The 15,774-nt window shown below is 40.1% G+C and overlaps 1 protein-coding gene across 5 annotated transcripts in view; it reads left to right on the top strand.

Moving 5' to 3' along the window:
• The window catches only part of LOC102303866 (myocyte-specific enhancer factor 2C), a 36,724-nt gene extending 22,392 nt beyond the window's left edge, over nucleotides 1-14,332 (top strand). For 4 of the 5 annotated variants that reach the window (XM_014335718.2, XM_014335719.2, XM_042223517.1 and 1 more), the window contains 8 exons: nucleotides 5,589-5,732; nucleotides 5,830-6,010; nucleotides 6,818-6,862; nucleotides 8,253-8,416; nucleotides 8,518-8,541; nucleotides 8,976-9,105; nucleotides 9,189-9,309; nucleotides 9,721-14,332. In XM_014335718.2, coding sequence (XP_014191204.1) covers nucleotides 5,589-5,732; nucleotides 5,830-6,010; nucleotides 6,818-6,862; nucleotides 8,253-8,416; nucleotides 8,518-8,541; nucleotides 8,976-9,105; nucleotides 9,189-9,309; nucleotides 9,721-10,060 — 1,149 coding nt within the window. In that variant the 3' untranslated portion in view covers nucleotides 10,061-14,332. The remainder of the gene's footprint in view (nucleotides 1-5,588; nucleotides 5,733-5,829; nucleotides 6,011-6,817; nucleotides 6,863-8,252; nucleotides 8,417-8,517; nucleotides 8,542-8,975; nucleotides 9,106-9,188; nucleotides 9,310-9,720) is intronic. The other variant, XM_005928976.3, reaches the window with a different exon arrangement.
• Nucleotides 14,333-15,774: the final 1,442 nt, after the last annotated feature.

Below are 15,774 nucleotides of genomic sequence, written 5' to 3'. Positions count from 1 at the left end.
GTGTGTGTGTGTGAACCACAGGAGGAAAATAAAGAATAGGAAAAGAAGCAACTTCAGACTGAGTAACCACATTGAAGTTCCCCACAACCTCCTTCTCTTCCCTCCTTCCTTTTCCCCTCTCTGTCCAGTCCAGCACATACCTAACGAGAGGAAGTCAAGGACTTCATGTAAAAGTGTGTCCGATATTTATATATACACAATGAGATGTCCTTTTTATTTCTCATTTAGCAGTGGAGGAAAAGCTTAGATCCATAACTAAATATAACAGCAGCATTGCAGAAGCACTCTCGTGAGTTAAAACTAATACAGAAATACTGACAATACCACATTAACAGTAGAGCGAAACTAATGTTACACTACTGTCTCACTTCTTTAGTGTTGTGGATGGAAATCTGTGTGCTGTTAATGTAGTTAAAAAATAATCACACATATAAACATTTAGATGTGTGATTACGGTTTCATGGACAGGTGTGGACTGTTTTTAGTTTTTCGTGGCAAATTAAGGGTCAGAAATTTTTTCCAGGTCCTTAGTTATGTTACATCCTTTAAAGGAAATGATCCCCTGGGCAGCATTGGGGTGTGGTCTGTAGCAAGATGGTTCTGGGTTCGAGTCCACCAGCTGGCTTGGGGCCTTTTTGTGTGGATTTCATGTTCTCCCTGTGCCTGCATGGGTTCTCTCCAGGTATTCTGGCTTCCTCCCCAGTAACGTGGTCAATTAACATGGTCAGTGAATGCTTATATGTCCCTCTTTGTTAAACAAAGTGGGTTGGAGACCTGTTAAGGGTGTTCTCTGCATAGGTGGCAGTAGGATGGACCTCTCAGTGTGTGGTCTGCATCACTGAGCTGAAAAAAAAGCAGACCTATCAGACAGAGCAGAAACTTTGGAGGTGATGAAAGGGACATTCTTCAAAAGAAAGGTAGTCAGACATACCTTTCATGAGCAACATTACACAACATCTGATTCTACAATTAATATAGAAACCGTCATAAAGGGGACAAAACTGCTTAATGATATATGAACTTTTCCAGTACTACAGAATCATGTTGGAGTTTTTCCCATCCTCTACAAACTGTCATTCACCAACCTCAGTCAGAGGTAATAGGTTTACAGCTGATAGCTACATAGAAGCTATTTCTTAAGGAAATCATGAGGAAATTTTCAGAGAAATGCGTAGAAAGTTTGGGATCCATAACTTGAATGTTTACAGTTGTTTCTTGTGTCTTTGTAAATAATGTTGGTCTAATTTTGGACAAAACTGCCATCTGCTGCCTGCGATGGTGTAAATGTTGCATGTCATGTTCCTTGGCACATGTTCACTTTCAGAGCAACTGCGCACACACACTGACGCTCACATAGATTTAAAGTATCGTCTGATGTTAAAGAGAAGGAGACCGCCCACGAAAAGAGATGCCAATGGAGCAAGTGAAGCCAAAAAGAGAAAACAAAATGGATGGAAAAGCAATGAATGGTGGAGTTGGGTGGGAGACGGGCAGCTGATTTGATATTATGGGATCTCCCTTTCCCTCTTTCCTCGTCAGCTGTCTCCCCCTAAGTTGCAAATGCCAAAGCAGGAATCTGTTCCAGCCACCTGCCGTTACACATATTCAGCCCTGACAAACACACACTCCTCATCAGTGGTTGGAAATAACTAAGACCTCAGAACATGTACTTATGTATTTGCATTATTATGTGAAGACTGTGATATCGCTTACTGAACAGAGCACTGTCCAAATATCTGGTTACTTTGGAGCAGTCAGGGATCAAACCACCAACCTTCTGCTCTACCTCGTGAGCTACAGCCACCCCCAAATAATGCTTTTGAATTTCATTAAAACACAACAAGACTAAAGATGTAATTTAATGCTCTTTGTATTCAGACATATTTTGTACAAAGAACCTAAGAACCTTGCACCTGATTTAACAGCACTGTCTGACAACACCAGCTCACACCACTTAATGAATGTGCTGTGATCTTGGCTATATTTACAAATGATCACTGAGCGACAAAGTTAGACACAACAGAGTGACTCTCAAACAGGGCCTAGCTTTGGTGTGCGCACAGCTGCTGCCCAGAGAGAGAGCTGGAGGTCAATGAGGGCAAGAGTTCTGCTATAGAGTGAAATATCTATGGAGAGTACCTCCATAGATATTTCACTAGGTGCCTTAAAAGAAAGGCACCTAATGCTGTATAAATGAAATAGAATTGAACTCTAATGAATGTTAGCTGAATATTTGCGTGCGATTCTATCAGTCTCACCACTGGCAGCTAAATTTCCCCACTACCTTTTACAAGTAATTGACTGATTGAAAACCACCAGTTAAGTTTCCTCCATTCAGTTTATACAGTAAGAAGCAATGATGTGTATTGCAGTACCTAGAAGTATATGAATCTGTAACACATTAGCTTCATCTCGGCAAACTACAACACTAGTCCCTTGGAAGAATTTAGTGTATACTGTGTACTTGTATGTTACAACTTGAATTGTTTTTTCTTAAGTATCTTATTAGATGGATGCAGTAGAGATGGACAGGATATATGGGAAACAAATAGGATTCAGTCAGATACGCTATGGAAAGATGAGTTGGATGGAATTTTGTAAGGTAGATCTTACAATAATACAACAGAGAAAACCCCAACAATCATAAGACCCCCTCTATGAGCTAGCGTGTTGGCAACAGCGGGAAGGAAAAACTCTCTTTTAACAGGAAGAAACCTCCAGCAGAACCGGGGTCAGGGAGTGGCGGCCATCTGCCGTGACAGGGGTGGGTGAGGGGAGGAAGACGGGACAAAAGACATGCTGTGGATTGGAGGTGGGTTTCAAAGCAGCTTAAATGATGTGCATAGATTTGTCTGCCGGATGGGTGAAAGTGAGCGGGTGAAGTTGCCTGGCTGCAGTTAAAGCTTGACTGCGTGGCTGCTGATGTAGCTGACAAACAGCTACAGATAGGTTTCTGTTAAAGAAAAGAAGCTGCAGACTGAACTACTTGTGAGGCTTGTTAGCAGATTTGGCTGCTTGGTTGTGGAACCTTTTAAAATCCTGGAAAAGTTTTTTGTTTTCTTGTCAGTGATTGTCTCTTAACAACAATCGCCTCATCTTGCACACTCTCCCCATGATCACTTATTCTAATTTCCCGAGAGAGAGAGAGAGAGAGCGAGAGAAAGTGTGTGTGTTGTCTTTTTCTTGATCTTTGTGAACATTTTATCCACATAACCCTGATGCTGTAACCTCAGAGGCTAATTGTACAGATGATTGTGCAGACTGCCAATTACTCATCAGGTTATCGTCATTATTATAGAGGTAATTTTTCCCGTGATAATTACTGAGATTAATTTATCTCTCAGCCCTAATTACAATTTTGTTTTTCTTCTATCCTCTCAAATGAATCATTTCACAATCGCTTTGGAGTTGGGTCAAACCTAAATTTGAAACCAGCAGACTAAGACTAACTTTAATGCTTAAACACTGTTTACAGATGTAATACCAGCGATTAGGAGACCTCTACTTAACGCGTGAAGTATTTTTACAGTTTGCTCCTTTAATAAGTTAATAAGTAAAATGTTTCCACCTGACTTCCTTGCATTCAGTCTTTATTTCCACTAAAAAAGCAAAGTGAGGCGTAATGTAGTAGCACTGTGTGCTCTGTGTGTATTTGATGAGGGAAAAGTAGGCTAGTGGAGTCAGTTTTATGTTTTAATAGAGCAGCCAGATTGACAAATTGCAAGGGAGTGACGAGGAACACTGCGGAGCACAGGGGCAAAAAATAACCTTCTACGGCCATCCTTCCAGTAGCCACACTGGTATTGGTGGAAGCTGCCTCACCCCTCCCCTCACTGCAGACCCTAACCCCCCCTCCCTTTTAAAGCACAACAGGTGTACATGACTGGGATGAGTGGGATAGCTGCTCCAACAGTCATATTTGTATGTCTGTGTTTGAAAGAGGCACTGCCATGCTCATACGGTGACAGACTGGACTAACGGGCTGTGAAGCGCTGAAGCAGGCCACCAAGACCCAAACCACACACATGCACAAACAGACGCACACACACTCACATCACCATCATCATTATCATCCAATATCTGTGTAAGAGAAGAGATTTCCCAATATTCACATGAAGCATCTGACCTTTGAGAGACACACACACAAATTAAATTCTGTTTATTCTTCACACATAACATGAGTATAAAAATTCAGAGACCTTTTTGTGAATGCTGTCACATGCTGGTGAAACGAGTATGTTGGGTTTGATTGTACCACTTGCATTTTAAACTGCTGTCTGGCTTATAGAAGTCAGTTTGGAACCTCACTGGTGGGATAGCTGCTCATTTATCGCCCTCTTGTGGTTGGAAATGTTTGTTCTAAGTTCGACCTCTTCATTAGAAGAAGAGTCCTGGTGAAAGATCAAAACTTTCTCAGAGCAGACTAACTAACCACACAACCAGGGCCTTTAATTCATAAAAATCATATTTAGATTGCATGTTTTATAGTTTTATAGAGCTACTAATTGTAGTAGTCACAAGTAGCAGTGCAGTGCCAGTCCGATGCCTGTATATACGGAGAGGCTACCATCAGGAATGGTAGTCATTGTTAGTTTGAATATGTGGGTCATCAAGAATGAGATTTCCATTCCAGATTCTTCTGGACCGGATAACAATTACTGCCTCTGATGCTGTTGGCCAACATGGTGCTGGTGGAAACTGTACTACTGCTGGCTGAATGCATAGCAACAGAAATAGAGGGAGGTGTGTTAGGAGGCAGCGAGAGGGAAAGAAAGGCAGGGGTGTGGAGTTGAGAGTAGGGACTATGGCTGCTAAAGGGAAAGCTGATATGATGGAGAGAAGGATGGTCGATTTTGACTTTGGACATCAAGACGAGGAAGCAAGTGAAGGCAGACGTTAGGATTTAAACGATTTAAGTCAAAAAAGGAAGAATTATGCACTTAGTTCAGGGAGGAATTGAGAAAGGCTCTGGGTGGTAGGGCAGACTTACCAGATGACTGGAAAAGTACAGTTGAGGGAAACTGCCAGAAGGTGTTTGGTGTATCAGGACAGAGCAAAGACAATGAGGAATGTTGTTGGAATGAGGAAGTTTTAGTGCGATAGCCATAAAGAGAAATAAAGTAGACAGGAGTGCTGGGAGGCTAGATGTACAGCAGAGAGAAGGGAAGCAACAAAAAGGCTTATAGTGAGTATGGAGGAAAGTTAGCAAATGAAGAAGAGTTGGATGAAGATTTGGTCCAGGTGACATACCTGTGCAGTTACGCAGCTGTGTGGGAGAGAGGGTAATGGACTTTTAGACCAGACTGTTTAACACAATCTCGGAGAGGGTGGACAAGCTTAGAAATGAGGACATCAGAGGGACAGCTCAGGTTGAGGGATGTGGAGACAAAGTTAGAGAGGTGAACCTGAGATGAGGTTTAGGCCATGTGCAGAGGAGAGATAGTGGACACACTTTACAAAAAATGTTGAAGATGGAGTTGCCGGGCAGGAGGAAAAGAGGAAGGTCTCAGAGAAGATCCGTGGATGTAGTACATACAGTAAAGTCACCCTGCTGTGTTTGACTCTTTTGTTTGTCTTCTTTTATCCAGACCCTGCGAAAGAAGGGTTTAAACGGCTGTGAAAGCCCTGACATCGAGGCTGATGACTCTGCTGGCCAGAGCCCAGAGTTGGACGATAAATGCCGGAAAATCAATGAAGACATTGACTTGATGATCAACCGACAGAGAATCTGTGTATGTTCACACCTGCTCTTTTTGATGCATAGCGTTATTTTAAGCAGCTTCGTGTTTCCTTACCAGTGACGACTGGCTTTGTTTGTTCTATGTGCAGGGTCTGCCCTCCAACTATGACATGGGTATATCCATCCCAGGCAGTAATCAGGGTGGGCTGCTCTACTCCCATCAGGGCATAGGGGGCAGTCTAGGTAACCATAGCCTGCTGCCCATCTCTCACTCATCTCTGCAAAGAAACAGCATGTCGCCTCAAAGTCCTTCCAGCACAGGAAATGCAGGTATGTTTGTGGTCAGTAGCTTTTTCTTCAGTCCTCATCAAAGACCTTATTAAATGTTCAGCTGTTTTGGACTGTAACACAGCTATAGCTCAAAATGGGCCTTTGGGCAAATAAGCAGGCTGGTCCACACCTAGCAAATACTCGGTGTTAACCTACCTAGCACGTGTTTTCCTGTTTTTTGTCTTCTATTTAAAAATCTTTTCACAATCCTGCTGATTTTCCTTTCATAGACAGCCTGACGCGCTGCAGTGTTTCCAGATTTTCTATATGAGAAAAAAAAAACCCGTATTGGCCAACATTTGGTCCAGCAGTGACAAAAAGGTGTAGCAGTCAGGCATTAATGGCATTTTAGACTTAAGAATACAACTTAAAAAGTAACTCAGCCGTGAGTGTTTTCCTACTTTTTTCTATGATAATGACAATCAATAGATATGCTAAGGCCATAAGAGGATCATTTTCCCAGTAATCTTTCTATTGTGGGTTTGTGTTAACTTTGCATTTCCTAACACGGTTAGTAAAACTACAATTTTGCCAGCTGTGTTAGGTTCTCTTGAATCCTCTTTTTCTTTAGTAGTAATTTATTGGGAGCCCTATATAGTATGTTCATTTGAATAATTATTATTCTTAAGAATGAAGACAATCTCTGCATATCAGGTTTGGAATAACAGCTGAGCTCTACATGATAAATAGTTTGCAAAAGTTCCTGATCAAGAATCTAACACCCAAAGTATTATGGCGTTGTATAATAAAAATGAGCAACAAAACCCAGATTGTATTCTCATTTGATGTGTGTGTTTCTGTCTGTAGGACTGATGGGTTCAGAGCTGTCGAGCACTGTTTTGTCAAGTGTGGGTAAGAACGCTACTCTGTCTTATTTCTTTATATATCTCTCTATCACTCTCTTTGTATAGATAGATCTTCGTCATAACAGAGTAAACTGAGCACTGTCTTTAGGTCACCTAAATATTAAATGACATAAACGTGTGAAAAGTCAGATAACAGAGCAGCCATAACTACAAATGTAGATGATGTTTTACATAACAGTCGGTTTTAGGCACTGAAAGAACAGCCAGTTCTTGAGGGGCTTCATCTACATTCCTCCACTCCGTCAGTTGTTTCTGCTGTGGTGAACATGATAGTGTAGTCTTCTAGTGGAAACAGGTAAAATGTGAGTGTAGTGGATCCAGCACTGCTGATTAGGGCATCATTATGTATATGTTTGCGCCACCTTGTGCTCAGTATGAGAAGAAATATGCCTGCTCTAAACAGTAGGTGTTACCAGTGGTAAATGTCATCAGGGTTGAGTAAATCAGGGTGATGATAGGTAAATCCTGTGCTGTAAATCTCCTCTCTCTTAAAAGTCCAGCTGAAAACACACCATCCTCTTTCAGGCTGTTCTCACACACTAGGATCTTGACAAGATCAAAACTGGTAGCACGTGGTTGGGTGTGCAACTTTTTTTTTTTTTTAACCTGGAACCCTTTGGTTGCTAAGATATAGAACATCCATCGATGAAATATCTTGCAAGTACCTCAACAGCTTACTGCTGCTAGACCCACAATTAAAAAAGGTGCTTCTCAGAGTGTCATTTTTCATTTCATTTGGTAATTTGAGGACATGCGTGAAGAAAACTGTAGCGATAATGTCTCTTCTTGCTATTTAGCACTCGTGTAAGTCTCCTCCCCTGTGATTGGACAGCTAGGTATCTCCCCTGTATCCAGTTCAGATGAGGAATAAAGCAGTACATTGGGAGTCTGTCATTGCTCATTGTTCAGCTGCTTAAACTCTAAAATATAAAATTTATTTCTGAGACAGACAATCTTCCCTCTCTGGTTATTGACTTCAGCTAGAGTTTGCAGTTATAAAACTTTGAGTGGATGAGCACGTTTTCAGACTTTTTCATTGGAGTGATGCACTTTGAACTTTCTCCCCAGATGTTTCGTTAAAGAGTGCTCCAGTAGCATTCAATCAACTATACATCTGCAGATACTGAAGTTAAAGACACTTTTACCAGCCTCACACTGGAAAAAGGGAAGATTCACCTATTTTATGTAAAAATGGTGTTGCACGACATCTTAGAACATCCTGCTGAAGTGGTTGGTCAGAATCAGAAGTTTGAAAACAGCAATGATAAATATACTTCCATGAAATATAGGCACAAATAAAAATGGGTTTGGGGTACAGTAGTGATTTTGTAGTCATTTGTAATGAGAGATACCTTTTTAAAACTTTGCCCGACCAGGAAACGACAGCTACAGCAACCACTGCACCTCCCCTGGACTGCTGTCTCCAGGAGGCGCCCCCAAGAACATGCAGGATAAAAGTCCTTCAATGAACATGAGCCGTAAACCTGACCTGCGAACACTGATGCCCCCTTCCAACAAGTGCAACAACATACCAGCTGTTGTAAGTGCTTCCTTCTGTTTAGTCTTTTGATTTGTTTGATTTCATAAGTTGATTTTTATGTGCGGACTCATTTGAGTTTGTGCTTTATTGCTGCCCTGCAGTGTGAGGACTTTGACCTGATGTTGGTAAGTAGCTCTGAAAAAAATCTGATCAGCAGAGAGAACCATACTTTTCATGTATGCCTCCTTCTGCTAGTTTATAGATGATATACAAGCTACAAATATGTGAAATTAGTGCCAATGTCATTTACATTATTACCTTAAGTAAGGGAACTATTTGTACTTTAGAGATATTTGAAAAATTCTGCCGCTGAAGTGATTTTAAGGAACCATGGAGAAAGGCTCCTGAAGATGAGCTTGAAAATTTAGGATCTCTAAAGGAGTTATTGGCATGACCAGGTTACCGTGAATACCAGCAAACGCTAGAAGTACCACTTGAGATTACTGATTTTCTAAAATGAGCAAATCATGATTACCAGGCATGGCAGGTAACCATAAAATGCTGGCCCTGAATCAGCTGTCACTGTTTAGCTTGGTGACATCTTACCTTTTCTTTGCAGAACCAGAGAATAAATCACTCCCAGACAGCTCAGACCTTGTCAACCCCTGCTGTCACTCTCTCTGCCACCACTATCCCCAGTCAGGGGATGGGTGGGTACCAATCTACACTTTCCTCATCTTATGGCACAGGTGATTACAACAAAAGCACACTGCTGCTGGACTCCACAGGTTTCCTCGTCTTTGCTCAAGTTTCTCTTTTTGTCCATCTTCAGATTTCTCCCTCAGCAGTGACCTGCCATCGCTGTCCGGGTTTGGAGGTTCTGTTCTGGGATCAGTGAACTGGCAGCAACAGCAGATACAGAATCTACAACACTCAGCACTGGGACACATGGGGTAAGCAGCTGTGTATATTACCTTCAGGCCACAGGCCAAGCCTTAGAAAGAATTGTCCAGAATCAATGCAATAATTTCAGCTGTTAGTGTCCTGGTTTATCCAGCATACACTGGAAAAAATGAAAATTAAAAAAATAGTTTAATTAATAGTAATTGTTACTTAATTATTCAGAAATCCCCTTAAAAAACAGACATTTCCACGGAGCCCAAGTGCAACATGATCACATTTCTGTAAATCAATGTTTCCATCTACTTGTATGTTCAATTGGAAACAGCAGCCAAAAACAAGAATCTTCATATTCTCACCAAAGAATTAAAACAAGCGTTTAATCGACATTTCCTCTAAAGACGTTCTTAAAATTTGCTTTGCTCTGAGTTTAAGATGCTGTTTCTCTTGTTTTGATCTTACAGGAATTTGTGCCAGAACTCAAACCTAAACCTCTCCTCTGGCCATCAAAACGTCCACATCAAGTCTGAGCCAGCCTCCCCTCCCAGAGACCGGATGGTTGGAACAGGACTTGAAGGAGGCATGACCACAGTTGGATACTCCACCACAGGCCGGGGGTCCCATGAACAAGGGCGTTCCCCTGGTGACAGCGTGTCCAGCTGTGGGAGCTCATATGAAGGCAGCGATGAGCGAGAAGATCACCATGGGAACGACAGCTTCCTCCTCCACCCCCTGTCCAGTCATGAGGAGCACCACAACCCATCAGTTAAACGGATGAGGCTATCAGAAGGGTGGACGGCATGATCAGAGCCTCTCTACAGCCGGGGGAGGAGTATTAGTAAAGTTACCGCATAGTGTTATTATTATTATTATTATCATTATTAACATCATATTCTTCTTGTACTGAGTGGGTGTGCTATATGTGTAACATGTACATGGGGGTGGGGCTGCTATGTGTGGATACAGTGATTGCTCAGCTGTATTTCCAGCATATACTCTTGGTAGACTTCACACTAATGACTCCTTGAAGTTCAGAACCAGTTTTCAGACATCGAGAAAGAAAAGGAAGAAAACTGTTTGACTTAAATCCAACTTTTTACAGTTTTCAGAGCTTCATATTGTCCAAGGAAGTTGTTATTCATTTATTCATTTGATAGTAAAAGTGAACCAGGCCAATCCCAACCAGAGCCAGATTCTAAAACATCCAAAAGCTTTAAATGAAAGAGTTCAGTCAAATTAAAGAAGTGCTCAGTGAGTTAGATGAGACTTTTGTCTGGGCCTAAAAGTATTCATAATCACTTCTTCTTACTGTTCCAAAGGCGGGTGTTCATATCATTCATTTCCCAATGTTGAGGTCAGTGAATATATGAATAATCCCAAAGAGTCAAGAAAAATGGATGTATTAGAGGAATGTAGGAGTGTAAAAAGAACAATATAAAAATTCTCCTGAAAAGGAAATACTTCAGTAAATCACAAATATGTGAAAAAATTAAAAACAACTAGTTTAAACTTCAACTAGTACAAAGCAAAAAGTAAGAAGGAAATATCCAACTGTTTTCATTCATAAGTAAAAGCTTGAAATTGGTAAGAGTTTCTTTCCCCCCCCACCTTTTCTACAAACACTGTTGGTCCAGGATATAATTCGGGAGCCAAACATATTGAAGCTGTCAGAGGGGCTGTTGGTGTACATGTATTGCTTGTTTTATGTGTGTGTGTTCATGTGTGCGGGTATAAGAAAATAACATAAGTACATATGTGCTACATATGAGCATAAGTATGCAAAGCAACAAAAAGATCAAGGTGAGAAAATCTGGTACTCTGAGTAGTGACTCTAATGGTGAATTTAATGTCAGGTGGCTAAATGGAGCATCAGTTCACTGCTGCAGGTACAACATATTTATGCACATAATCAATCACTCATGTAACCAGAACGTATGGAAAGTAAAGTGTGGCGAAGAAAATGGGTTGAAAAAATGGGAGTATGAGTAAGTGCAGGAAGAGAAAGTGATGTCAAATCGTGAGAGGTTTCATTGTGAGGGAGAAGAAAGTGATCTGGAACAAGTTGGAGAGAAAACAAGTTTCATTTATTGTGAAGACAATTTCAGAGCAAAAGGGGGGACTACAGTTAATTCAGACATGATACCAAAAACATTAGAAAACACTGAAGCAAAAAAAGCTGTGATTGGAAGTAACTAAGTAAGTAATTCTGACAATGACCCACCTCAAAGTACTTTAGTTAAAATGTCAGTCACACAGGCTACATATGCACAAAATGATGTATATTAGCAGAAGGAAGCTAAAAGCTGTAGGAATTTTATTATTAATTAGAATTGTATCATTAATTATTATTATATAAATAATAAAACCAAAAGAAATGAGGAAATTAGACCCAAATTCTGGTTCTAAATGTAGTTTGTAAAATTAAACAATAGATTTACTTACTTTCTTTTTAAAATGTTCAAATGTAAGTAATCTGAAGTGAAGTATAGTTCACAATTTGGTATCCAGTTTATAAAAAGACAATCTAAAAGTTGTTATTCCTAAGAAAACAAACGAGGTCGTGTGTGGAACCAGACAGCAGAGGGTGCTCGCGTGAGGCGACTGCAGCAATGAAACTGTTATTCGTGTCTTTGTAATTGATGCATGAAAGTTAGCATGTGCTGATAGCTTTGCAGGATTTAGCAGTCAGGGTGAGGATCCTAAAAGCCATATTGACTGGGACAAGTGATGCTTTGCTGCACAGAGTTTGTAGTGTAGTGTTTTTCAAACTAAACTTGAGTCTTTGCTTGTTAGATCAGATTGGTATTTTTGGATGTCTGCAGTCCCGTGTAATAACAATGATATAAAAAGCAGCAGCAGAATGCACACATGCACACCGTTTCCCATCAGATGTTCAGGGAGACGTTTGCTCTAAGGTAGAAAAAAGTTTGTTTAGCTGGTGTCAGACCCAACGTGATCTCACAGCGACAATCCGTCAGAGCACAAAGGACAAAGCTCCTGTTTTCCACTTACCACTTTCATCGTTTTTAAATACTAGCAGTGGTTGAAGAAGTCCTCAGGACGGTTAAGTCCAAGCGAAGTACCAGCCAAAAATGTTACCCGTTAGACTGTCCACCATGGTTTAGTCTAGTCAAGGGCGTAGATTTGGCATTGACGGATGGGACATGTCCCCACCAATAATTTGATCTCTCCCAGTAAAGAAAGACATTGAGTTGTTGTGTGGGACACCAGTAGTCCATGTCTGTAACAGTAGTTCATGTTTAGAATAAGAAATTCCAGCTCGCTGATTTGATAGAGGCAATAGTGCCTAAAATGTTGCATAATTTTGGTGAGAGATCTTTTACTTAGAGTAGTTTTATGGACAAAAACCACCAGGTCATTCAGTGTTCCCGTAGTGCTAATGTATCAGAGATGTTGGTGTACTATAACTGAAGTAATGTTAAGTCTTTAAAGTCATATTCTTTTATTGTCATGACTGTATTTGAAGCTATTTTTATTTTTGTATGATACCTGATTTATATGGAATATGGCTGAAGTAAACTAAAGCCTAAAATACTTAGTCATTTGTTTAATAATAATTTAACATTATATAATTCACATATAAAACTATGAATTGTAATTTTAAACGGTTTAAAAGAATGTAGAATAGCATATGTAGGCAAGTATATTTCTCCTTTTTTTTTTTTTAAATCAAGAAGCAAAGACAAAAAGGAAAAAAATAAGAAACAGGGCAGCGTTCAGTGGTTGAATCATCCGTCCCCACCAATGCCAAAACCAAATCTACGCCCTTGAGTCTAGTGCTTCCCATGGTCATTTTACAAGATTGTTCATGATTTTACCTTTTTATGTAACAGCAGTAATAGAAGCACATGTGAATACATTTTAGGATTTGCCACCATATTTAGTAAAAAATGTACTAAGAACAAGGATTTTGTCCACCATACACTTAAGTTTATCTTTGGATATAAAATCTTGCAAAATAAAGAACAAAACATACAGTTATGAAAAGTTAAAGTACTTGGCTACTTTCCAGTACCGCGTGTTTGTGTTTGTGTAACTCTACAAGTGTACATAAGTGACTGAGTTGTGCCTTGCATGTCAGCTGGGTCTGACGCCAGCCACAGACAGGCTGAAGGACTGCAGAGTGAAATCCACTTATTTTTAGTTTTTAATACTGAAGAGATGCTGGTGGCTGAGGCTTGTTCACATTTGAATATTTTGGTTTTAAAACTGTATATTTGGAGCTCAAACCCTCAGCCATCATCTCTACTGTAAATCCAGCGAATAAATTCTCTCACTGAAAATCCCTGTAGCTGTGATGGGATGAAGTGATGTCTGTTAACCAGGGCAGAGCCCAGATGTGTTCACTTCTGCACCCTTTTCCTTTTCATCAAGCTGGTCTTACTGTACCACAATGAAGTGAGAGCCAGGAGCTCATCCTTGGGCTTCAAGTGGAGTGGCTTGTGTACGGGTGGAGGTGAAGCTCACAAAACAGGGAGATGCAGTGTTGACATTGTGAAAGCCCCTCTGTATCTGTTTTCAGTTTGATTACTGCCTGTACCTGAAGCGCCCCAATGAAATAGTTTCATTTCCTCTTTTTGGTGACATCAGTGAATGTCCTCTGTACACTGGGGGAAATGTACACTTTTGGCTCTGTTATGCCATTGTTTCATGCACTAATGTTTCTAATAACTATTAAGTTAGATATTCAAAGAGATTGTTAGCGGCATAAGCTGGCCTTTGTCGCCAATTTGGAGACAATGAAAAACAAATTAAACACACTGTTGTTGCAGATGTACAGCAATTCCCTCACTCAGAAATGTGGTAGTATTTGTATTTTCCAAAAAAAAAAAAAGATATATATATATATATATATTAAAATATATTGGTCTGTCTGATTTGTTATCATTGCCTCGTTTTAACAGGATTGTGTAAAGAGAGATATACTGCAGTTTCAGTCAAAATGATGAACCCTACTGAGTATGTATAGGTGTACACATCAATAATTTTTAAACTTTCACATACGCTCACATATAATAATATCAAAATGCATTAAAATGGTTTAGTGATGGCATAGTCTGACATTATTTTATTTATTAAATTTCAGTTCAATTTTATTTATATAACACCAAATCACAAGAGCAGTCACCTCAAGATGCTTTATGAGTAAGCACTGGGCGACAGTGGGAAAGATGGCTCCCTTTTAACAGGGTAACATATTTGTTTCGTGTTAAAGGACATATCCTAATTAAAAACAACTCCACCATTCCTCACTGTGTTACTGGAGGCCAAGCTAAGTACGCATCTGGTTATGAGATCCAGATCCCACAAACAACAGAAAATAAATTTTGATTTGAGCTCCGATTTTTGCTGCATTGCCCAAAATAAGCAAGAAGACTTTAGCTGATAAATAAGTTTTAGGGGGGGGTTCAAGGATTCAGTGAACACCTCCAGACTTGGAAATAAAGACTCTTCTCTTGTGATTCTCAAAGACTGGATTGAACTCATTTTACACTAGAAGCACAATCTGTGCTGTAGCCTGCTCTGCTCCAGTATCTTAGGATATTACCACATGTCAGTCACCGTACAAAGTTGTTCTTACTGACCACCTTTATCCTACTGTAACAGATTCTTGTTCTAATGGCAGTAATCTTTTTCTGGATGATGATTCCCATGAACAAATCCATTCATGCTCATCAGATCACAGCAGAGTTTAACAGCTATTGGAGCAAGGTGTTGGACATCCTCTCACCAACAACTGGTTGCAGGTGATGGCTGGCCCTCCCTGAGCCTGGTTCTGCCAGAGGTTTCTTACTGCTATTCCTTCCTTTATTATTGCAGGCTCTTTACCTTACAGCATAAAGTGCTTTGAGGTGAGTGTTTTTATAATTTGGTGCTTTATAAATAAAATTTGAATTGAATTGACAGTGCTGAGAATGAAGAATGTTGTTCAACCCTCACGCAGAGAAATGGAGAATTGCTGTGTAGGAGAATTAAAGCTGGTCTCACAGCTGTAGCTCAGGAGGTAAGCAGTAAATGTACTCATCATAAGGTTGTTAGTCTTTCCTTTGTTTTTTCACTCACTAGTATTTATCTGGATAAATATATGATAATTGCAAGTAATCCATACAGCAGACTAACCACCAGAGGGCAGAAAAGACCGACAGCACTATAAACATTGGTTCTCATTTGTTAGGAATTACACCCTTTATTAGTCCAGTTTCAGTGGATATTTCTTGGTTTTAAAGCCAGTTTTACTAATTGTGTTTTTCATTTGTTACTAATCAAGTGTTTAAAGTCTTTGAATCCTTAAAAAGTATACATTTGATCTCTCCATGTACTCTGAGGCCTTATACAACTGAACTTAATACGACAGCGTGTGTGTGCAGATTAGAAAAGCCTGCGTACCTTCACCACTTCTCCCAGATCTCTAATGCAATCACAGATTGCTTTAACTCTGCATTTATTCACTTACCTGTAAATATACCTGTTTAATCTTTCCCAGTACTTAGCAAGTG

Source organism: Haplochromis burtoni, unplaced genomic scaffold (genome assembly GCF_018398535.1).
Source record: "Haplochromis burtoni strain Fernald_Lab_line unplaced genomic scaffold, NCSU_Asbu1 Contig_113, whole genome shotgun sequence".
Lineage (NCBI taxonomy): Eukaryota > Metazoa > Chordata > Actinopteri > Cichliformes > Cichlidae > Haplochromis > Haplochromis burtoni.
This window is presented reverse-complemented; position numbering and strand designations above follow the sequence as displayed.